Source organism: Lissotriton vulgaris, chromosome 7 (genome assembly GCF_964263255.1).
Source record: "Lissotriton vulgaris chromosome 7, aLisVul1.2, whole genome shotgun sequence".
NCBI classification, from domain to species: domain Eukaryota; kingdom Metazoa; phylum Chordata; class Amphibia; order Caudata; family Salamandridae; genus Lissotriton; species Lissotriton vulgaris.
In genome coordinates, this window is record NC_141695.1 from 885,764,750 (window position 1) to 885,790,031 (window position 25,282).

At 44.3% G+C, this 25,282-nt stretch overlaps 1 protein-coding gene across 3 annotated transcripts in view; it reads left to right on the forward strand.

Annotated features, from left to right (window-relative positions):
• Positions 1 to 20,279, forward strand: part of TNIP1 (TNFAIP3 interacting protein 1) — a 248,245-nt gene extending 227,966 nt beyond the window's left edge. For all 3 annotated transcript variants that reach the window (XM_086931288.1, XM_086931286.1, XM_086931287.1), the window contains 2 exons: positions 588 to 678; positions 18,865 to 20,279. In XM_086931288.1, coding sequence (XP_086787414.1) covers positions 588 to 678; positions 18,865 to 18,908 — 135 coding nt within the window. In that variant the 3' untranslated portion in view covers positions 18,909 to 20,279. The remainder of the gene's footprint in view (positions 1 to 587; positions 679 to 18,864) is intronic.
• Positions 20,280 to 25,282: the final 5,003 nt, after the last annotated feature.

The following is a 25,282-nucleotide window of genomic DNA, read 5'->3' on the forward strand; positions in this document are numbered from 1 at the left end:
TATACCCCATGGCTATAATGGCTTCTTGTTTTTTAAATTACTTTGATGGTTTCTGGTTAGGTCACAGCATGACTCAAGGTCCCCTCACACTGGCAGTAGAGAGGATTGTTTGTGTGAGCGTGTGTGTGTGTGCGTGTAAACACTGTCGTCATTGAGTGATATTTCTTATTTACCTCAGTCACATGCACCCAGGGTTGCCACATTTTCGCATGATAGAATAACAGCAGCATGCTCGTTTTATCCACACACACCCTGGCCTATTAGTGGCCTTATTCCATAGTTCACTAAATGCTGTTTAATATCATGTCTTATTGTGTCTTACATGCTGTTTATCTGCACTTTACACAGATAGCTTGCTCTGCCTTGGTGGCTTCCAGTATTTGACTCTTATCTAACTCCTTATTCCTCTACTGACCATTTCCCCAGCAGCTGACCACACAAAAGAGCTAGGAATGGACTCCTATATCCGACATCCAGTTATTATTAACTGGTTGTCCACACACCAAGATATGCTGTCAAGATCAGATCTGATTCTACAGTCTGAGAAACATCTAATGTGTTTCATTGTTATTGCTTCTTCAAAACAGCCTGACTACCCCTGGTGGTTGCCATGCCGCATTGCTCGGAATATGCCTCCCTGTGCGGGGGATGGGAGTCAAGGGATGACCAAAGACTCAGGTAAGAGTAAATTCTGCTTTTGTGATCTGAAATAGTTCCCAGGGAACAGTTCCAGTGTGCTCAGATGAACAAAACCTGTACTTGTATATCTCATAATTGCTTTCTGGTCCTCGGTATGGTGTAACGTCTCTGTGGACAACAGGATACTTTCATATCGTGAAGCTTCTAAAAGAAGTCCCTTCTTGACAGCCCACAATCAGACTTGCTTGTAATCAGATGCATTGAGAATAGAGACTCTGGTATTTACTTAAGACTGGTATTTTATGTAATGCTATGTGTCACTAAAGCCCTGAAATATCGATGTCTTTCTCCAAAATATAATTTCACCTTTCTGCATATTTTACTTTTTTTAATTCCCAGCAAGAAGGCTGTGTAAAAGGTGAATGCTAATTACCATCTTGAGAAGCTTCATAGTGCCTTATGGGTGTTTAGAGCTGTTGAACCACCAGCATTGCTAGAATCATGCCACATTTATATGATACCAACTAAACATGCACATTAGTTCTCTTTGAATTTGCCATGTGCAAATTTATCACATCTGTAAAACCCAAATATCTAAGCTGTATCCAGCCTTGTTGGGCATACGCCAGACACCCTTGTAGTTTAGTGTCATGCAAGTTACAAGTTTACTAATGGGTGCAAAAAGTTATACATCCAAGGGATTTGCTCATTAGTTGTCTTCTCAAGTTCTTCAAGTTGACCCAGATAGTTTCAGGAAATGTAATGGGAAAAAACAATGTTTTGTCTGCCCATAAACTTGAGAATATTCCGAACATTATGTGTATATATAGTACACCAAATTCTTATTTCTTGTCAGGACTAGAACTCAAATTTTAATAGGATTTTTGCAGTCAGGGTTGTGGTTTTAAGAAAGATATATTTCTGGTTGATTATTTTGATTTCTAAGGAGAAAAGGTGGAATCGTTTGCTAAAATATCAGATTCCCATGAACAGATATTACTTTTGTAAATTAGTTTTCAAACAAATAAAACTAGCTATTGCCTTTGTAGTCTTTAATTTATTCTGTTGCAGTACCTCTATTTTACTTGTTTATTTTACTTTGCCAAACATTAAACTATAGATTATTAAGATGTTTAAAATCGGAACAGCACTGTATAAAAATAGAGAAGTGCTTCCCAAATGTTTTAGAATGACAACCCAATGTTTAGAACTACAAACTTTCACAACACACCTAGGTTTAATGGACATGAGGCAGGTGATTTTTTTAATGCATCTAAAGCATCGTGTGGCAGTGCACTGTTATTTACAGACAGCACATTTTCTATTGAAATATCCACTACATTTACACAAACAGTTTTTCAGATAAAACTATATTGCACACAAATAATAACGTATAAAATCGGGTTTCAGTGAATATTTTTCATTTCTGCATCATCAAGTAAAGTGTATTCATTTGCTTTGATCTTGTTAAAATCTTTGTTCCCATTACATTTCAGAATGACAAAAAATGTGCTCCATTTTCTTTGTCAACTGTTTAATGTGTTCAATTCATTTGTTATTTACATTTTTTTGTGTGCTATAAAAAACATTATGCAGCCTTTCCTTTCAAACTCCCTGTACCACAGCAAGATTGTCACATACGTCCCTTTACTTTTCTTTCTCTGACTGCAAAGTGAGAGGAGTTTGTATACACCAATCCCCATGTTAAACAAGCATTTGCAATGCAATAGGTCTCGCATTAGGAAAGTTTGAGCTATTGGTACTGTAAATGACAAATTTTTTATTTATGTGTTGGTTTTGAAAATAGCGAAATTAATAGCTTTGTCATTTACAATGCCAATAGTTTTAGCTTTTGCAAATGTGACACCTATAGCATTTGTAATGCAATATGTGTTGTATTTACGTGACTTAGATGTATTGATATTTCAAATAACAATGGCTTTTACAGTTTTTAATAATACTGAAATAAAAGTTATTGTAATTTATAATAGCAGTAGCTTAAACTTTTGTAAAAAAAAATTGTGAAGAATATGTTAATTGTATTTTATTGTGACGAAAATCCAAGAACAGAAGTGAAATATTAACATCTTTTTGTGACATTTGTAATAAAGCTTGAAACATTGAGAGAACATATTTGAACCAGTTGTTGAATGGTTGCACAGATTGATGCTGTGGTGGTGCTGAGTGATGTTGTGGTGGCGACGAGTGATGTTGTGTTGGCGACGAGTGATGCTGTGGCGTTCATTGATGCTGTGGTAGCACCTAGTGAGTTGTATTTCCCATGAGTGATGCTGTGGTGGTGCTGAGTGATGCTGTGGCGAAGCAATAGATAGATAGAGTGAGGGCGATAGAGTGAGTGTGATAGATAGATAGAGTGTATTTATGTTGCATTGAGTAGTGTAAGTATGAGGTGTGTAATTATACGGCACTGAGTGGTAATATGTGGAGTGTATTTACGTTGCATTGAGAAGAGTAATTATATGGGGTGTAATTATGTGGCACTGAGTGGTAATATGGGGAATATATGTTGTATTCAGTAGAGTAATTATGTGGCACTGAGTGGTATTTGGAGTGTATGTTGCATTGAGTGCAGTGTAATTATGCAGCATATTATGTGGCACTGAGTGGTATTGTGTGGAGTGTGTGTTGCATTCAGTAGAGTGTACTTATGTGGCACTGAGTGGGATTTGGAGTGAATGTTGCATTGTGTGACGTGTAATTATGTAGTGTGTAATTATGTGGCACTCAGTAGTATTTGGAGTGTATGTTGCATGGAGTGAAGGGTAAATATGTGGTGTGTAATTATGTGGCACTGAGTGGTATTTGGAGTGTATGTTGCATTGAGTGTAGTGTAATTATGTGGCGTGTAATTATGTGGCACTGAGTGGTATTTGGAGTGTTTGTTGCATTGAGTGCAGTGTAATTATGCGGCGTGTAATTATGTGGCACTGAGTGGTATTTGGAGTGTATGTTGCATTGAGTGCAGTGTAATTATGTAGAATGTAATTATGTGGCATTGAGTGGTATTGTATGGAGTGTATGTTGTATTCAGTAGAGTGTAATTGTGTTGTGTGTAATTTTGTGGCACTGAGTCGTATTGTTTGGAGTGTATGTTGCATTGAGTGCAGTGTAATTATGCGGCGTGTAATTATGTGGCACTGAGTGGTATTGTTTGGAGTGTATGTTGCATTGAGTGCAGTGTAATTATGTGGCATATAATTATGTGGCACTGAGTGGTATTGGGAGTGTATGTTGCATTGAGAGCTGTGTAATTATGTGGCAGTGCAGTGTGTGTGAGGCAGGGCAGTGTGTGAGGCAGGGCAGTGTGTGAGGCAGCACAGTGTGTGTGTGAGGCAGCGTGTGTGTGTGTGTGTGAGAGGCAGCACATTGTGTGTGTGTGAGGCAGTGTGTGTGTGTGAGGCAGCGTGTGTGTGTGTGTGAGGCAGCTTGTGTGTGGCAGCGCAGTGTGTGAGTGGCAGCACAGTGTGTGAGGCAGTGCGTGTGTGAGGCAATGCAGTTCATGTGTGAGGCAGTGCAGTTCATGTGTGAGGCAGCACAGTGTGTGTGTGAGGCAGTGTAGTGTGTAGCAGGGCAGTGTGTGTAAGAGGCAGTGCAGTGTGTGACTCACAGTGCAGTTTGTGTGTAACAGTGCAGTGTTTGTGATAGGACAGTGTGAGTGACACACAGCAGTGTGTGACTACGTAGTGTTTGTGTGTGTGTGAGGCAGCGCAGTGTGTGAGGCAGCGCAGTGTGTGTGAGGCAGCGCAGTGTGTGTGAGGCAGCGCAGTGTGTGTGAGGCAGCGCAGTGTCTGTGAGGCAGCGCAGTGTCTGTGAGGCAGCGCAGTGTGTGTGAGGCAGCGCAGTGTCTGTGAGGCAGCGCAGTGTCTGTGAGGCAGCGCAGTGTGTTGAGGCAGCGCAGTGTGTTGAGGCAGTGCAGTGTGTGTGAGGCAGTGCAGTGTGTAGCAGGGCAGTGTGTGCGTGATGCAGCGCAGTGTGTGAGGCAATGCAGTGTGTGTGTCACAGGGCAGTGTGTGTGTAACAGCGCAGTGTGTGTGTAACAGCGCAGTGTGTGTGATAGGACAGTGTGAGTGACACACAGCAGTGTGTGACTACGTACTGTGTTTGTGAGGCAGCGCAGTGTGTGTGTGTGTGTGAGGCAGCGCAGTGTGTGTGAGGCAGCGCAGTGTCTGTGAGGCAGCGCAGTGTCTGTGAGGCAGCGCAGTGTCTGTGAGGCAGCGCAGTGTCTGTGAGGCAGCGCAGTGTGTTGAGGCAGCGCAGTGTGTTGAGGCAGCGCAGTGTGTTGAGGCAGCGCAGTGTGTTGAGGCAGCGCAGTGTGTTGAGGCAGCGCAGTGTGTAGCAGGGCAGTGTGTGCGTGATGCAGCGCAGTGTGTGTGAGGCAGTGCAGTGTGTGTGAGGCAGTGCAGTGTGTGTGTCACAGGGCAGTGTGTGTGTCACAGGGCAGTGTGTGTGATAGGACAGTGTGAGTGACACACAGCAGTGTGTGACTACGTACTGTGTTTGTGAGGCAGCGCAGTGTGTGTGTGTGTGTGAGGCAGCGCAGTGTGTGTGCGAGGCAGTGCAGTATGTGTGTGAGGCAGCGCAGTGTGTGTGTGAGGCAACGCAGTGTGTGTGTGAGGCAGCGCAGTGTGTGTGTGAGGCAGCGCAGTGTGTGTGAGGGAGGGCAGTGTGTATGTGAGGCAGCGCAGTGAGTGTGAGGCAGCGCAGTGAGTGTGAGGCAGCGCAGTGTGTGTGAGGCAGCGCAGTGTGTGTGAGGCAGCGCAGTGTGTGTGAGGCAGCGCAGTGTGTGTGAGGCAGCGCAGTGTGTGTGAGGCAGCGCAGTGTGTGTGAGGCAGCGCAGTGTCCAATGTGTGGAAGGCCCTGGTTACTTCAGCATGAATGACGCACCTGCACTTCATAGCAGCTAGATTTAGACCGGCACTGCAGGATTATAAACCCCTTGGAAGCCCTTGAATCGTCTGTACATCCAGTTCTAGGGTCACAAGATGCATTCTGTTGTTTTATCTATTTCCAATACACGTGGCTGTGTTTATATGTGACAGGGTACTGCTTGGCCCAAAACATGGGCTTCAAACGCCTGGTCGCAGAGCGGTGCAGCCGCCTGCAGGCTGGAAGCACACGGCTTGATATGGAATGATTTACATTTAAACAACCAGTCAGTACAAATACTATATAAAAAGTCGGTGTCAACTGAGAGTAAGTTATGCGTTAAGGCACCCAACCTTTTAGGAACAATGGTAGGACTTCAGTGTTCACATTGTTTCATAGCGAATCAATGGTTGTTTAAGCCATATAAACTCCACTCGTTGACTAGTAACATGGACATATAGTGAATATGAATCACACTGCTAATTTGATATTATGCATAACAGTGCGAAACAATACCGCTGGTACTGCACAAGATTTTACAGTTTCAAAGAGCTACTCTGTGTAATAGTGTTTCTTACGACATTGAGCTTAAGAATAAACCGTCAACATTAGTAAGCACAGAGCATGTCAGATACGCGGTTATTCAGCCCAAATGTAAAACCAAGCTTCTGCCGGCAGGCGAGAGTGAAAATAACATGCCGGAACTAGCTAGATTTTTCGCGAGATTATTCGGTTTCTGAGAGCAGCTCAGTGTAATAGCGTTGAATAAAAACGCCAGCATTAGTAAGCACAGAGCATGTCAGATGCGCGGTTGCTATATCAGCAAATCTAAGCCGCCGCCCAAATGTAAAGACAGATTTATGTCGGCGGGCGAGAATGAAGATAACATGCCGGTAATGGCTAGATACAAGTACTTACTAATTAGTCTGTTTGTCAAAATCGAAAAAGGCATGCTTCAGCCGACAAAGTCACGGAGATGCAATCAAGTTAACCTACATCGAAGTGCTCTTTTAAACAATGTCACATCTTCGGATTGGTTGGCTACGTCATGTGACCTTCCAGTGAATGTGAGTAGCGTCATCTTGGGTGCAATGTCGAAACAAAAGTCGACAAAGATTGGGTATTTCTAAGCCTATCGGGTTTTCGACAAACAATAGTTATTGTGAAGGCAACCCGTCAAGTGGTCGATATCTATTAAATAACTCAATGATCGTAACAATTATCTTGAGATTATCTTAGTCACGTGGATGCTCCCAGAATTGGATAGGTTAGCTGGGTCATGTGACCTGTCAAAGATATAAACAGTGTTACGATACCAGGAAGCCAGGCAACCTTTGTTGGGACGGGGGCGGGGCCGGACACGCGACCGGAGCTTCCCAGGAGGCAGGCTGCAGTGGCTGGCGCATGGCTCCGGTGCAGAGAGAGGAGAGCCCTGCGTGCAGCCGGCGTCTGCCCAGGAAGCCAAGGAGCGGAGTGCCGGTGTCCCTGTGCCCGTTGACGTCGGAGTGAGCAGCCCGGAGCGGGATGAGTAGAAGTCTGGGTGAGTGGGGCTCCGTGCTTGCGTGTCTGTGTGTATGCAGGGGGGGGGTGGGTGGGTGGGGGACGGCAGCGTGTGTATGTGTGTGTGTGTGTGCGCGCGCGCCTGTGTGTGTGTGCGTGCATGCAGAGGGGTGGGGGCTGGCTGTGTGTGAGCAGGGGCTGTGAGTTACTCTGCGCAAGCGCGGCTCAGACGCACGCTCCCGCTGTCAAAACTGAGACTGCAAAAGCGCGCGTCTGAGTCGTGTCCACTTTCCTAAATACGGGCCACATTAGGTTTTACTCTGCGCAAGCGGCGCAGACGCAAGACGCACGCTCCCGCTGTCAAAACTGAGACTGCAAAAGCGCGCGTCTGAGTCGTGTCCACTTTCCTAAATACGGGCCACATTAGGTCTGTAGCAGACACTCTCAATGCTCACGCATTGAGAGTACGTCTGCTCGACCTAAAAACAGCAAACAGGAAGGGCCACTGAAGAGGGTCGAAGGTTTTCTCGGCATCCAGAACACCGAGACAGTCTAAATTTACAACCAAATACGAAGGATCATTGACACAAATTATTACACGGGAATATGCCTAGTATAAAACCGGATTGGTATGGTAGCACTAGCTTTGTCAATGAAGGATTTAGCCTATTGGTAAGAACACGCCCGGGATTTTATTATCTGCATTCAGCAGTGAAGGTGGCCTATATAATCAGGAAGAGTCTATGTGGCCTTTAATAATTATGGATATTTGGTCCCAGCAGACACAGCTTCCAGGTAAAGTTACAGCAATCTAAGAGTCTGGAGTTCCACAAATCCCTTAAAGAATTCAATCATCATACCGCCTGAGCCAGGAGACTTTCCCCTGGCGAAGCGATCTATTGCTGGTTTTATGTCCGTTACAGCTATTGGTGTATAGGTTACTTTTCTGGGCGTGACCCTAGCAAACAAATCACCGCCCTTGGTTGGGCTCATCACAGCAACCAGGAGAGGGTTTTACTGTGTCTCTTACCATCCCCATAATTATGAGCTTGTGAATGTTTGCCTAGATAAGCAACCACGCCTCCAGCTTTTCCTTAAATTTATCAAGCAGGCCATGTACCAAAGGGCATGTGTGTTATCAGTTCAACATACAGACTGCGTCTATAGAATGCAATGCTGAACTGTCAGAAGAAAACATTTTTGCCAAAAATGTCAATCTTTTGGATTCTTCAGCTGGAGGAGTGGTTTGAAATGAGTTAGGATTCATCTTATACTGGTCGAGGCCTAAACAATGACGCTCTCTGGAGTGCGATGCTACGTGAGAAAATTTGGGTCACCAGATGCCAGATTAAATCCTCAGGACGTTTTAGTACACTTTCTATAAGTACATATTCCAGTTAGACAGGTACATGGCCTGGCATCAGAAGAACAAGACTTAAGTTTCAGTCCATCTAGTCCACCACAGCAGACTGTTATCCTTAGCAAATATCTTCGTTTCCAAGTGCATTCATTATTAATTAAAACAGGAGCACTCTAAAAGAAGATAGTCAAGTGTGCTACTTGTACAAAGAGATAGTTACCTTACGTAAAAAAAGAAAGCCAACGTTCTGACTTAGAATGACAATAAACTGAAAGTGAATTACGACTGTTCTCACTCCGGAGAAGTGATCCAATCAAGGCAGAGTTGGTACTTGGACAGAGAAAAGGCAATAGAGAACTTTCATTGCTTTGATTTTCTCTGGTCTTTGGATTAATAACAGTATTTCAACTCACATTATTTATAACCAGAACTTTTCATAAGCGCCAAAAGTCATTCAGATGTAACAAAAAAAAAAAAGACAGTAAATTACACGAGCAAAACAAAATTTCACAAACAGCACTAACAATACCAACCAGCCGTGAGCGTGCACTCTCCCGAACTTCCGGTCTCGGGATGTGCACGCTCACGGCAGTCGTGGGGCGGGACTTCCGTCTTTTGGAGAAGCCCGCGCCCACTCTCACAAAGTGGATGGCAGCAGAAGTCAGGAGAGGCGGCTGAGGCGGTAAGTGGGGCTTGGGGGGCTTGGCACCTGTGTGTGAGCGTGTGTGTATGCAGTGTGTGTGTGTGCGCGTGCGTGTATGCAGTGTGTGTGCGCGTGTGACTGGAGAGGCATGGCTGACCCTGGCAATCGGCTTCTGGAGATGTGCACGGCTCCGGGAGGCTGGGCATGCGCGTCCACGAGGAGCAATCCGCACTCGTGCACCAATCGACTTCCCTTCAGAGCTAACTCAGTGACAATAGGTCGAGAGCTCGACCAAAAAATGAGCACTAATTTGTCAGAATACATAGACTGATATTTGACCTCTGTCTTTGAAGCACAACAACTACAACAAGATAAATACAAAATGTAAAGGCATCTTCACTTATTGCGTGGACTTTCGCAACCCATGAAAGATCAGCTTATAACCCATCGTTCCGCCGCCCACAGTTTGTGAAATACTGATGTAGTGCCTTTCCAGCAGATGTTTAACAGAAAAGTTCTAGGGGGGAGGGGGGGGGGGGGGGGTTGTTAAAAATTACAGTTCAGTTCTGCTTTTGATTATGTGGACCCTGCAGTGAGGGCTTTAGTTTTTTCCAAAGGTACAACATGTACACAGGAAAAATGAGAAGAGAAATACTGATTGGGTGGAATACAATTGGGATTTTGATGCAGTCCTAGTGCGGAGGCATAATTGTTCAACAACAATGGAATTAAACTGCGTTGAAGAGCCTGCAGCAGGTAAATGAAGGTAAATGAAGGATATGTTTTAGTTTTCATTAACCCTGCCAGATCAATAGGATATTTGACACATTAAACACAGGGTTGTTGCTTTAACCAAAAGCATAGGCGAGGAGTATAATGTAACAGTTCAATTGTTCTTTTGCGATATACTGCAGTTATTGCACCAAATGACGCTGCACGTTCAGATGTATAATGATGACGTCCACTAATGCTTCTGCCGATTGTATTTCCAAACAAGAACTGGCAATACCAACAAGTCTTGCTTACCTGTCCTACATAGAATAGAACCATTGTGGTGCCATGGTTACATGCATGCAAGATAGAGAAGCTGAAAAGGTGTCAACTTGCAACATAATTGTGGCATTTAAACAATGTGCACATCCGCGATACTAGTGGATCAGCAGAAGGAACCTCATTAGTGTCTTGAGCAAGAAAATAGACTGGGCTTGTAAAAAGATTCGGTAAGAACAGGCCTTCTTTATCAAAAGCACCCCTGTACCTACTAGATAATTATGACCTAGATTTATTTTGTGCAGTTATCAAGCAGGGCGTTCAGCTAAAAATCCTTATGCTGGTCAATCTGGATTTGGCCTTTTCTATTCAAAAACCATAATTACTGTATACACTCTCTTAAGACCTCTTCTTTCCTGAACCTGTATGCTCTTGCTCGATGCTCACCCACCTTTCACATTGAAAGGGAGTGGGAGAGAACTGCAGATATGTCCCAGTGCATCTTCTGTCTAAGGCTCTTGATGGCATTAGAGTCTTTACCATATCTGGACTCAAGTCTTACCAAGTCAACATAAATTCAGACAGGGAAACGCTTTATTTTCACTATGTATTATTTATGTATAAAAATCGGATAAAAAGAGCAAACTGGGAGCCTTACTCATAAATGCTTTGGCACTTGTATTTGCTTGCACGAATCTGACATATTACATTGATCAAGTATATTAAATACCTACCTCACTTACATGAATGTGCCTATTTTATGCTTAGCGTATCAATCGGCTGTTTAAAAAAAAAACTATTTCTATTTTAAAACGTCAATATTACTGGTTACGGTTATAAAACCTTCTCACTGCTACAGGAATTCTCAGGAGTTTGAGGTTATTATGGAATTTCTTAGCTGTCTCTAAGTCTGCTGTTTTCTCTAAAGATACAAATGCATAAAATGCTAGGCGTTGTCAAGTTCCAAAAATAATGTGGACAATTCTAGGTATATCTAGATATTTTGAAAATAGTTACTTTTTCCAACTTCAGTTCAGATTTTTGGTGAATATGGCCTTTTGATAGCTCCAGTCGTATCTGAATATTCATTCGAACCTGTGTGATCTGCTAGGCGGATTTCAGTGGACTAAGAACACAGCAGTTGATTTCCGTAGCACTTCATTTAAGTCTGTGAACCCATAAGAATTTATTTTCTTGAACTTGATGTTTCAGGGGATATTGACACTTTTGGCCCTAACATCATGATACCTAGACTGCTGCATGTGGTTGGGGGTCCTAATCGGCTGAAGTTGGCATTCTCACTTTCATCACAGACTATCTATGTGACCTTAGATAGAACTTACGCAGTTTCTCCTGAAGTCACCTGTGTTATACCTTTAGTGCAGTGGTTTCCAAACTTTTTTGGCCCGTGGCTCCCTTGACCTAACTGGCAGTTGGCCGTGGCTCCCCGCCATTTTTTCACCTGTGCGCGGGATGGAAGCCCGACTTCGGGAGTACTTCCTGTTGTCTTCCTTAAATTAATTAGGATGCAATGAAGGTATTATAATCATATTTGTAACAAAATAAAAAGATAACAGTTGTTTAATAAAATCTTGTTAAGTGAAAACGATACAAGATTCAAGCCAAATATGATTAAGTGTGCCCAATCACCATAGGCTCCATGGGCGGGCGTGGCTGTGTGGCATAATTTCACTAATTTCGCAGCTAGCAGGCTTTGGGCCTGCCGCTGCAGCTCTCAAAATGCGGCCGCCGTAATGAATTGACTGTGCTGGTGGTGAGCATGATGACTACTGCCTCAGCTGCTGCCAGCAGTCCTGTCGGTTCGGAGACTCAGTAGTCTGTGTCTGATCCAGACTGCAGCTGCGGCACTGGCTGGGACTGTCTGTGGTGCCAGTGCAATCGTTGCACCTGTACCATCAATGGGGTCGGCGCTGGCTGAGTAAGTGAAGTTTACTTTCTTTTTGTCTTCCAGACCAGCAGGCATTTTGGCAACTTGCATCCTGCATGTGGCACCCCCCTTTAATTTTATGAATCCCTGTTCAACCCTACACCCCTTCCTGAGCTTTTGAATTCGGACATTGTAAAACTCAGAGCTGGCCCTTATATTGCCACAGCCAGCCTTCACAGACCCTCATCGCCACCCTGCCAGCACCCAGAGTCTCTGAGACCTCATCTTATAGCTGTTAGAGTCCATAACCAGTTCTGAAGAGCACCACTACCAACTGTTAGAACCCATCACTGTCCATGAAGATTACTGCATCAGGCTCATGGACCATCCCTCTGGCCCTCAGATATCGTCAACACACCTTTGCCTACACTGGCCTAGGGCATTGTGTGTGACTCAAAAGGTTAAGTTGTGGGTGCCAGGACTGTGTGCACATTACCATTTATGGGAGAAATACTCTCTGTTTGAAGTCCCAGCTGTGAAAAGGCTCTTGTTTGGTATAGCAGAAAAGTATGTGGTTACTATTGGCTTTAAACGATGTATTCCATTGGTGCTGGCTGTTGTTTTCGGGCAGTTATCGCAGCTCGGTGGTGAATGGAAACATATCACAGGATTATCAGCGCGCCCAGACTGCCCTTCTCTTCGTTTAATGAGGGTCATTTGCACCTGTCTGCCCACCGCGCACGCAAATCTATGGACCAAATGTCTCTCCGCTGCGTTGTCTGACAGGAGCTGTGGTCCGAGGGTGGGCGCCGCTCACGGGGGGTTAACAGATACGTTTCATCTCTAGTGCAGCAGTGATCAGGATGTGCACCTCTCACCTCAGCAGCCTCTGTCCGGCGCGGCAGCGGGGAGGTGAATTAACACCTCCAGCTACTCGGTGATTCATAGCCCGCTGCAACCTATTTCCCACATGGTGCGTGGCGTCGCGGCGCCCCGGGCTTCTCATCACGGCGCACCGGGGCGCCGCGGCGCACAGTTTGGGAACCACTGCTTTAGTGTCTTGCGTCTTGCCTTTTTTTGTTTACATTTACATCCAGCTCCCGCATCAAAACATTTTGGAGGACTCTAGTCGGGTTCCTGCTAGAGTATCCATCTCTGGCACAATCTGACCCCTTAGGACCTGTCCCAAATCCCGTACCAACTCCAGTACATACGTTTACTCCAGCTCCAGGAACTGCACCGAGCCGATCATAGTTGAAGTTTGTACATATGTGGCCAGCGCCAAAAGAAGTTGTGGTGCTGATCCCAGTGTCGGAGCCCGAACAAATTAAGCCTGTTTTCAACTGACTCCATGCTACAAAATTTCTAAAGCAGAACCAGTCATCATACAGAATGTCTCTCTACCAGGGTGGATGCACCATCTCTGACTCAATTATCTATTTGTCTCTGACTCTGGACAAGGTGTCAGAGGAAGATGATGATGGGGAAGGGGACAGTGATGCCCCCCTCTCATTAAACAATGCCACTTTCATATGGATTTACAAGAGGCTAATGGTCTTGGTATCTCCCCAGACACAGGGTTGAACTCACCACTTGGGCCATCAATGGAAGACAGTGTATCATTTGCAGTAGTAGTCAAAAAGACAGCTGAGGTTGTGGAATTGCAGCTGTCTTCAGTCGGGGCCAAGACTAATATCCTTATGGAAATTGTGTAGTCTGGACCACTTATGTCTGAGCCCGTCCATCCCTTTAATGACGCCATCACTGATACATTGATGGACACTGGATCACATTCCCTGTTGTGGCCCACCAGTGAATAGGCAGGTTGCCAGAGATCAAAGACTGGACGTGGTGATCATGAATTTCACACTAACTACCCCAGGCTTCAAACAGCAGGGCGAAACCTGTATAGGAAGCCCAAGAGGATTGAGGGATTTGGAAAATAAATGCTCTCCTATGCTATCCTGGCATTGAAATCAATGAATGTAGTCCATCTGTTGCGTCGCTACACATATGTCCCCTGGGTCATGTCCATGGGATATTGCCATCTGTCCCAGAAACTCTTAGGCCTTTCTGATTCAAACAATTCATTATGGTCAGGATGAGGTCAAATACATATGCCAAATACATGTGCTGACAAACATATTAATGATTGCCTGAGAAGGGCCGTTGGCAACTGAGTTGGGTTCGGCACCATGCATGCTTGTGTTCCAAAGGAATTTTCTTGAGATATACAAACATCTCTCATGTATATGCCATTCGATGACTCATGTCTTCTTGGTGGAAAATCTGATTCTACCCCGGAGCATTTTAAGGCCAGAACCATTGCACAATTGCTTGCTCTCAGTGCTTGGGCTAAAATAATTCAGAGTCAACTCCAGGGGGTTAGCATGTAGACAGCAACATTTACTGCAACTACTACAGTAGTCACCCCAGTCCTGTCAAGACCAGGGACGTGGGATTGGCAGGCATTGGGAAGACCAGCAGTGTCAACTGTCCTCCCTGTTCACTTTCCCTCCTACAACGCCACTGACCCGCTTTAGGTTGCCCTTAGTGGCGCACATCTGTCTCTTGGTGGTGAGGAGATCCATAATGTCTGACAGATATATCATGCAAACCATTCAGAATAGCTAAGCCCTACCCTTTCATTTGCTCCACCAAATTCACGCCCCCCCGCGTCCCCCCAAACATATGACCACCTTTCAGCGGAGCACTTCTCCATTCTGTTACAGGAGGTGTAAGTGTTGCTCTCCAGAGATGCTATAGGAGATGCTATAGAGAAGGTTCTGGACTCAGAAAGAGGAGAGAGTTGTTACTCTTGTTATTACTTTGTGCTGACTAAGAATGAAATGCCCATTCTCTGTGGCATCCATATAGGTGTTGAGATTTTAAATTGGTATGCGGGCATCTACAGTCTCCAAGTCCTTGAACAGGATGCCCTTAAGTCTTTGCGATACCAAAGGGGATGATGGACGGAGCGCTTGAGCAAATCAAACACTCACCCCCAGTCAACTGATCTGGGTTTAATCCATCATCATTCTTTAGCTCACTCCACCACCCCAGTTCAGACATGTCCATATGCAAATCAGTCTGACCCTGTGCCTCAGGGGAAGAGTCCAGCCCGAACTGCCAAACCATGTCTTCCCTGAATTGGAAACAAGCATCCTGGGACTGGTTTCGGGTTCATAACCCTAATCAGCCAGGCTATCTTGAATCCAGTGGCAAAGTGAGCAAGGGACCCACGTCTGTGCATACCCTGCCAACTTAGGGTGAACAAAGCGATACCAAAGGGGATGATGGACGGAGCGCTTGAGATAATCAAACACTCCCCACACCCCTCCCCCCAGTCAACTGATCTTGGTTTAATCCATCCTCATTCTTTAGTTCACTCCGCCACCCCAGTTCAGACATGGACATATGCAAATCAGTCTGACCCTGTGCCTCATGGGAACAGTCCAGCACGAACTGCCAAGCCATGTCTTCCCTGGACCGGAAACAAGCATCCTGGGACTGGTTTCAGGTTCATAATCCTCATCAGCCAGGCTATCTTGAATCCAGTGGCAAAGTGGGCAAGGGACCCATGTCTGAGCATATCCTGCCAAATTAGGGCGAACAAAGCGATACCAAAGGGGATGATAAGTCCTTTGCAGCACCCCACTAAGAATTCAGTCTCCCATCCCATCAGTCCTGACAATATTTGCAGCTCCAGCATTGTCTCAATTGTCACCTGGGTGAGCGGCCCTGTGTCCTCCAGCCCTCTCCTGTAGTCCCCTACCGATTCAAGATCTGTCTCTAAGTCAGTGCATGACTGGCACTGAACTTCCATAAAACTGTGGGCAGGGAGCCTGTTATCTCATGCAATTTGCTGGAGCTGCTCCCACGACCGCTGTGACTTGATACACTTCCTCTGTGAAGTCCCCTCGGGATAACGCTTTTGCCAGGCAGTCTGCACCATGCTGAACGAGACCCTACCAATCACGTCACCCCTGCTTTGTCCCCTGATCCTTCTTCATGATCTCGCAAACTCCCCAGACCTTTCCCGCCTTCAGGGCTGTCTACTGCATGCGGCTCTCGCCACAGCTAAGATCTGCATTCTCCACCACTGGGGTTCCCTCGCCCCACCTCTCATGATGATTTACTCTCAACAATGTATCAGACAGCCTCCAATGAACGGGTCATTTATAGCCTACAGGATACGACAGAGACCTCCCTCCTCACCTGGGCACCTTTCCTCCAGGATGAAGCCCTCTAGCGCTTAGTTGAGAGCGCTCCTGTCCCCAAAAGGGTGACCAGATTGTATATCACACCGACATTGCCCTTGAGAGCCCATCTGGTAATGTTCCTTAATGGTGCTGGCCTATTTCTCCCACTTTCCTCTCCTGCCTTTTCCGCATCTCTCTTCTTCTTTGCCTCATCTTTTCTTTTTTCTCTCTTCCCCCTTCTCTTCCCTTTCCCCCTCCACCCAACAGGTGTGTGGATGAAACTATGAATTCCCTTTTTGGTTTTCCTCTATTCATTTCCTTTTCTCGTGATACATTTTTGTGGTTCCCACCCCCTCATCCCACTGACCATTCTACGTATAGAAGTGAACCTGCATGTCCTCCTTAATATTGCCTTTCCTTGTCTTTCAGGGGCCCCTGCCACTTGGGAACACTACCTACCCCTCTGTTTCCTCTTGCACTGTGTTTCTTTGTACAGTATTACTGTTTCACATATGGTACATTATGTTCCCCGTCCCTCCTTCCCCCTATACATTGTTGTGTTGTAATCTCCTAATAAAGAATTGTGAAACAAAAAATAAAGAAAAAGGATGAAGGCCTACATTCGATCTTTGACCTCTGAATGTCTTTATGCGGAAGAGCAAATTCAAATCGCTCATATTAGCCCAGATCTTGACTGTGGTGGCCTTGTGGGACTGGATGGTGTCAAAAACTCATATTTATATATACATATTCTGCAGTCCCACAAACGTTACCTGCGGTTCAAGCTCCGAGCATTTCAGTTTGCAGGGCTTCCCTCCAGCCTCACCAGTGCCCCTCAGTGTCCACAAGAATTATGGCGGTGGTCCCGCCACACCTTCGGAGGTTTGGGATATCAGTTTTCCCTATCTTGATGAGTGGCTGCTGAATGCGGGCTCACCACTGACACTGGTAGACCACCTCCAGGCGACTGCGAACCTTTTGAAATCTTTGAGGTTCATGACCAATGAGCTATGTGGATACAGTGCAGTTCAAGCCTCTACAATGAGTCCAGGATATTCAGGCTATGGTCCCGATGCTTCATCCTCAAACCTGAATCTCACTGAGAGTAGTTCTAAGGCATCTTGAGCTCTTAGCCGCCTACATCTTCCTGGTTGACTAAACCAGTTGTCAAACATGGGCTCTGTAATGAAATCTGAAGTTTTGGTGGGCCCCGCACTGATAAAATCTATTGAATGCCATTCAGATGTCAAAAGACTGTTCACGATTTGCAGTGGTGCTGCTCAAATGCAGTTGATCCAGCAGCAGGCCCATTTCCCTTCCCCACACAGAGCTGATGGTGGTGATGGATGCAATAGTACTGGGTTCGGGAGGTCATCTGGGGGAAGTGGAGATCAGAAGACTGATACAGGTCCAGCACTGGATTCGCGGGCTATTTGTCTAGCGCTGATGGCTTTCCTGCCATCCATCAAGTGGAGACTGGCTCAGGTTCACATGTACAACACCACAGCCATATTGTATTTCAACAAGCAGGGTGGTGTGGAGTCCTGGGTAATGAGCAACAAGGCTGTGCACCTCTGGAGTTAGTTGAAGCATCAAGGGATTTCCCTGGCCATGAACCAGTTGGCGAGGAGGCTTGAATGCCGTTGCTGATGAGCTATACAGGTGACGTCTAGTAGATTACAAATCGCATCTATATCCTAAAGTGGCTCTGGCCATCTCCAGACTGGTGGGGAAATCCAGCCTCATTTTTTTCACCACCATTGAGAACTTGCAGTGTCAAAGGTTTTACGTGCTGGAATTTCCAAAATAACACTCATTAGGAGATGCATTACAGCTAAAATTAAATAAAGTGGATAATGGACACCTGTATACCTTCCCGCTCCTGCCTTTTCTGTCCCAAGTTCTGAAAAATTAGGAGCTAGTAGGCCAACTCATTTCAGTTTGGGTCACATCAGTTTTGACTCTGCTATATACAAATCAGTCTTGACCCTGCTCCAGTCGGAACAGTCTAGCCTGAGCTTCCAAGGCAGGTCCTCTTTGAACCGAAACGGAAGCAGCCCAGGACCGGTTTCACCCAAGTTATTGGCACATCTGTCTGTGCACACTGGAGCTGGAGCTGTTCTATACCTGACCGATGAGCCGGTCCGGGTCAGGGAGGACCTGGCTTTGAAGTTCAGGCTGGACTAGCACCTTCGGGGTATTCTGTGCATTACCAAAGGTAAGTAAAAAAAAAAGTCAATTTTTTGTGCTTTGATACCTTTTTTGCAGGTTTTATTGCCTACCACAGTTGCTTTTGAATGTGTTCAGATTGTAGTTTCAATTTATTACTGCTCTTAATATATCATTTGTCAATTTTCCTTTTCAGTTAAAGCCCCCAGTAAAGGCAAATACCACTAGGGACTTGTGCTCTGTAAGCGTTGCCACACATTCATTTTCACAGCTAAGCCAATGTTATTCGTTCTGATGGTTTAAGCCCTGCAGATGCCAACATTTAAGTTTGATTGTCCTCGATATTGGATGAGAGATAACCACAAGGAGCCGTTCGGTACTTTCATAGCCCTCTATAAACCCTTCTGTTTTTTGAGGAATGAAAAGATATACTTGAAAAATATGTCAGAAAGATTACTTTAAGACACAGTTGCTTCACTCCACTGAATGTCTTATTTTAAAGGGTTTTAAGAAATGTAATCATGTTGGGTCTGTTTTTTAAGGCATTGTTAGTTTCCTAATGTCATTTTTTTCTGTCTTTTCGCAGATTCTTCAGGAACAGCAATTCCTAAAAATCACCAGCCAATGTGAGGCCTGCAGACCAGTTATTTCCAGAAGCAAGTTGTTGTATTGTGTTCCTATATAAACCTATATAAAAATATTTATATTTTGCTTTCCTCCAACTTCACTCTGCATCTGGTTATCTGTGTAGAGAGATGTTGGGCATTGTATGGATTTTTATGCTCAGTTCCAATTTTCTCGGCATCCTATGCCCAGAACAACAAGTGGTATGCTAGAATGCTGGCACTAGTCTGAAAGCGTTGGGGCGGTGGCCATCCGGCGCAACGCTCCAAGAAAATTTGTCAAATGTTATTTTAGTTTGCATAGTGTTGGGCAATTGAACAACTGGCTCGTGCAATGGGAAAAACACCAGCCCAGGGTGAAACCTGAAGGACACCAGCCAAATTGCCTGCCTAGGCGTGTTAGCAGGGCATCTAAAGGAAGTGTTGATTACTTTAAGCCCTTGAGCCAGGATGTTGCAGGCCTCACTGTGGGCACACCCACCCTATGCACTCCTTTTATCTGCCTTTGGTGTTACTAACTCTGGAGTTGCTGCAATAACTCTGTTTCTTGTGGAGGGCAAGGTCACAGAAACTGGTCTCAATGGGTCTTCTGAGGAGTGTTTAGTGGAATGCGTTGGGGTGCCAGCAGTCTTACCACAAGCATTACTATATTTTGCCCTCCATATTGGTCTTTCCAATTTATGTGGCAGTTATATCAATTTGCAAAGGTAAGGCATAGGCAACATGTCATGAAGGAATCCCATTGTGTTTCTCTAGGACCTGAGACTTCCAACCAGAAGGAGCAAAGACAGATGTATTTTTCATTATGAAGGTTTCTCACAGAATAATTATTGTCACTGCTAAGAGTAAAAGTTTTTTTTTTTTAATTGGTTATGAAGTGGACAGGAGAGGACACTGAAAAATGTAGCAAAGGCTAGCCTTGTATGAGGGGCAACTCCCTCACCCAAGTGGCAGGGTGCCACTGCATATGGGCACTCGCCTGGCTTGAATGCTAGTTGATAGACAATGGTTAATTAAGATGTCTCCATAATCAGCCATGAATGTGGATGCTTTTGACCATGGCAGGTTAGCCAGGAAACTTCACCTGTTGCTCCCGTTTCTTGAGTTCGGAAACGGCATAAAGATGTTGAAGTCCTTCCTGATAGCATCTATCCAGCTAAAGCAAGATACCTATCCTTCTTGTACCGTTTTCTTCTTGTAAAAGCAAGTAAATATGAATTTTAATCTATTTGTTAAGATTTATTTCTTAAAAGTGTTTATTTTCTTTACCCATTTATTTTTCTTTATTGCAAGAAATATTAATCCCAAAATTCCTAACCTGAGAACAAGAACGATGGTTCTGAAGTGTGTAAATTGAAATAAACAGAAATGAGTTTGACCTATCTTTGTTACGTCTATTTTTGCATGTGTTCACTGGTTAGGGCATGAAAGAAATACTGTCACAGACTTGGTAAGTGCCAACTCATGCTTGGTTCTATACATAAACACTAGAGGTCTGCGCTCTTCTTAGCTCTATTGCATGGTTAACCAAGATTGCTCTACTAAGAGCCAAGATTGCATTTATCACAAAGAAAAACACGATTTTAATACAAGCTGACTATCAGAACAATGAGATTGACAGACACGCTGTACCAGAATGTAGTTTTGAATCATTTGCCTAGTTTAGATTCACATGCTATGCATCATCCCCTGTTTAGAGATTGGGCACAGACAAGCATCCTGGAGTATGCCACATGATTGCATCAACCTGAAGCTGACAGGATTGCTCAGCGAGTTGCATGCTCGCTGCTGAAACATTTGGTGATCTGCTGGTCATGTGTTCATTTTCCAGCAAAGCAGACCCAGCCCTTAATTCTTCTAATTCCAGTAAACTGAGTATTACTAAACATGCTAACAGTACCACTTGTTGTTTACTTTTGTGGCAACCCACAGTGTGGTATGAAGTGTTATATAATAATTTGTTATTGTATGTGTCCTCTACAGATGTATTTTTCCAAGCACATACACAGTCTGTGTTGAAACCTCAATAACTCATTGAGAAGACACTGACATTCAGCACTTTCATGACATCAAAGAGACAGGCGTGAATGAAAGATACTGCCCCCGGTGCCAGCCTCTTTTGACACATTGAGTGCTGTGATCTTTGTCCATATCTTATAGAATGACTCTGAGCTGTGTGCATTTTCTCTGTTTTTCAAAGTTATTTATGGATAGAGTGCCCTTTTAGTTCGATGAAAGACTCGGCATAATTAGCACCCCCTTTAGTGCACGACACTACTTTCAAAATTAAAGCCATGAAAAAATGGAAAGAAAAATGTTGGGCTTTTTATGCCCTGGAGTCTGTTTGCAGTGGTGCACTACTTTCTGAGTCAAAGTCCCGCAATCTAGGATTTGGCGCTGCTGTCGTACATCAGATCTTGAACTCACAGAGTTAGTATAAGCACAGCAGATATCAAAATTTAAGGAGGAACCAGGCACGAAGTGACCGGTTATTGACCCACCAAGTATAATTCCTTAAGTTGTTTTAACTTTTCGAAATCGCCCACCCAAGTCTACAGTGTGCCAAGCAAATAGGACATTGGAGCAAAAGAGTCAGGCTGAAATGATTAATACTGCTGTGCCATCGGCATACAAATTTAGAGAACCACTCAAAAGTGGATAGAGTTGAAAAGGTCAAAGCAAAACACACAAAGCTGACTCCGAAAATGTACAATTACTATTAACTAGAAAATACACTCAAGTCAAGTCGAAGAAAGCTTTATTTGATTGCCATATAAAACAAGCATAAAAGCACATGAAAAGAGTACACTTATTTCATCAATTAAAATATCACACAAGTAAAAAGTGTCAACCATAGATGACAGCAAAGTTTATACATAATGAAATTAATCATATTTCAAATTACAGATAAAAAAAGATGAAATACACATACATTTCCTTTGACTCAAGACTCGCGTTAAAAAAGATAAAATCCTGCAAACATTGTGCACATTGTCCAGCAGTTGTAGTACAAGGAATGCCGGTTGGCATTGCCGAAGCCCCAGTGATTTCAAGATTAGTAGCAGACAAACTTTCCGAGCGTCAAGATAAAATTTACAAAAAAGTACAACGTGTATTGTGGACTGTGCGGAGTGGTTATCACAAGTACACATGTCAAGATCTTGTGCCCAATCATTCCTTTTGGGACAGCAACAAGTCTATGAAAAACCCCCAGCCTAAATCTAGTCAATAAGAATCTGTTGTAAACACCAGGTACAAAAGTTAAATAGAGTTGGATGTTAAAAGTGGTTAAAATCAATTGATTGTACGTAACAGTCGGCTTTATAATCTCGGAGGATATTCTAATCATGTCCAGGTGCCTCAGAGCCTCCTTTTTTAGATCCTTCCTCGTTCTGTTAATAGTTTTTGGATTGGTAAAATATTCTAAGTGGCCTAGATCTTGTAAAAAGTTCCAGACATATCTCAGCCAAGGAATCTTTAAGGCCCCTTCTAAGTTTATAGTGTCAGTCAGAACATCTTGATTTAACTTAGTTTTTTCCCTAGTCCAGAGCCTGTGCGATAAAAGGAATGGTTCTAGTTTTATTAGCTCCGATATAAAGGGAAGACCCAACTCTGCATGGCAAATGGTTGATGAGGTACTGTTTGGAACGGATAAAATATATCTTAGGAAAAAAAATTCTTCCCTTTGAATTGGAAGCAGATCAGCAAGTCCCCAAACCCCTGCCCCATAAACCACAGAGGAGACACACTTTGCTTTATAAATCTTAATCAATTCAACTGGTGGTCTCCTACCTAGTTTCTTAGCAAAGTTGGTCAATGCTTTACTGATCTTATTAACCCTAATTTTTTTTGCTGAGACGGCTTGTACCCAGGTACCATTTTGATCAAAGAGAATTCCGAGATAAGAAAATTTCTTATCGACCCCGATCTTCTGCCCTGCCACAAACATATCCATAGGCTTCTTGATAGTGTTACCACACAGCATAATGTTTACTCTCAGCCTAAGTTCTTCCATAAAACTAGCGAAAGAAACTAAAGTCCCCTAAAGGGCAACTTGTGTGTGGGACATCAATACCGCATCATCCGCGTTTAATAGACCTGTTATTGGACGTCTGGCTACTAGAGGAAAGTCTTGATTACCTTTCAGGAGTGATTCGCCCAGACCGATGATATAAAGATTAAAAAGAAAGGGGGCCAGGACACATCCTTGCCTGACCCCTCGTCTGATTGGAAACGGAGATGAGCACTGTCCCTGTAAGCCATAACGTACTCAAGCCTTTGCATCAATATAAAAACACTTAAAAAAATAAATAATCTTTACATCAACCCCCATATCTTCCAATGTTAACCAGAGTTTACTATGGCTCATGCAGTCGAAGACTGCTGTGAGGTCCATAAACGCTACAAACAACTTTCCCTGTTACGCCCTAGTGTATTTCCCCACTAATATTGATAGATTTAAGCTCTACTCTACTGTTCCCAAGCCTGAATGGAAACCATACACTCACTTCTATGCCAAAAAAACTCGATCCCAAACACCGGGTCCCCCTCAAAGATCATTCTTTAAAAGAAGCTCTCCTTTTGTCCGTTTTTCCTCGGCATTCATGTTAAAATTGTACTCAGATAGGATGCTAAGCCTTTAAAGGGTCAATTTAGATGCCTCTGGGCATTGAAGACTAGTCAGAAGCCAATGACTCCACCCTGTGTCCCAGATACAAAAGATTCCCAAGCCCTGTTCAAGGGCGTCCCTGACCCCACACTGGAGCCACTATAAAGCTTCATACACACTGCGGCATATCTCTTCAAAGGCATGTAGAAGATTGCCCCTAAACTGAAGGAATTCCACAATCTCCCTCTTCAGGCGCCCACAATATTAAAAAGCATCTGCATTAGCTACACGAAATTAGGTTCCTCGATTGTTAACCAAGAAATTAGCCACATCTGGTGGACAGCAGTACACCAGGACATTGCCATACTGGAGGTGTAAAAATGCTAGAAGGAAATGACCAGACGTCAGGCCAGAACTACATCCCCAGCAACTTTAAAATGACTCAATTCTGAATAAAACTAAAGACTTCTCTCTTCAAAGAGCGCTATCATCCTTTACCCTAGGAAACCACACACTATCGCCCTCCAGTAAACAATATTTATTCATTTTTCAGGGCTCACCCTCATTGCTGTTTAGCGGTCTGGTACTGTCTAACTTGGTTCATACTAGTAATGCCATTACGTAATGCTTTAGGCTTTGTGCGGACAGATTCGCCAACAGTGGAGTACAAAATCCAGCTATAATGCCCATCCCCGGCAGAGAAAGCATGCCAGAACTACTCAGAATTACACAGAGAAGCTCAAACCTGTGGAGTCTAACTTGAGGAGGAAGAGGAATCTTTCTTCCTTGTAAGAATGGTAGCACTGTATAACGGAAGAGGAATATTCACCTATCACAAATCTCTCAACATGGCAGGGATATTTCTAGGATGCCAGCAACAACAAAGGATTTGAACCGGTTTGACTGGTTTTGGACCTGAATCTGGCTCTTTCCTTCCTGCAGCTGCTCGCGAGAACTGTATGAACTTGGCAGGCTGCAGCCATTGCAGAACCACAATCTGATTTGGAGAGTAGAGGATTAGATGCCATGGACAAGAAAATCACCACGGCCTTCAGCAATAGCAGAACATTCAGCATTTACCAAATCAGCTAAAGAATACACAAAACCATAAGTCAACAAGAAAGGTCATTGCTCTTTCATATTTCAAGGATTTTAAGGATGCAAAAAACACATCTAACTACAAGTTCAACTATGTACTACCACTCTTGGATTTTGCATATTGGGCCTCTGGAGACTGAAAACCATTCAAAGCAGACCATGCCTGTACCTGCCTAAAATGACGGCCGCACCAAACCCTCCTGCTTCTCTCCTGACCTTATCTCCCTCCTCCCCCTACCCCCTACCCCTCTCCGCTCTTCTCCACTTTCCTGCTACTGACCTTTGCCCTCACCTGTCCTGGCCCTTAGTCCCCACCCAGTTTATCTGTGAATTTTCCCTGGTCAATTGAGATCTAGCTATTTTGTCTGATGCCCGATGGAGCTACCTGGTTTAGCTATAAGGTAAACCGGCCGGGGATTCCCTCCTTGAACGTCACCTACCCAGTCAGTCTTTAGACAGAATTCCTTTAGTTTCTTCTGTCGTCTCTTCCCGCATCCTCCCTCTATTTATGTCTCTCCTGCTCTCCTTTCTCATTGTATTCAACTGAATTTTTTTGTCTAATGCCCGATGGACCTACCTGGTTTAGCTATAAGGGAGATGGACCGTGGATTCCCTCCTTGGTCGTCACCTACCCAGTCGGTCTTTAGACAGACTTCCTTTCGTCTCTCCTTGTT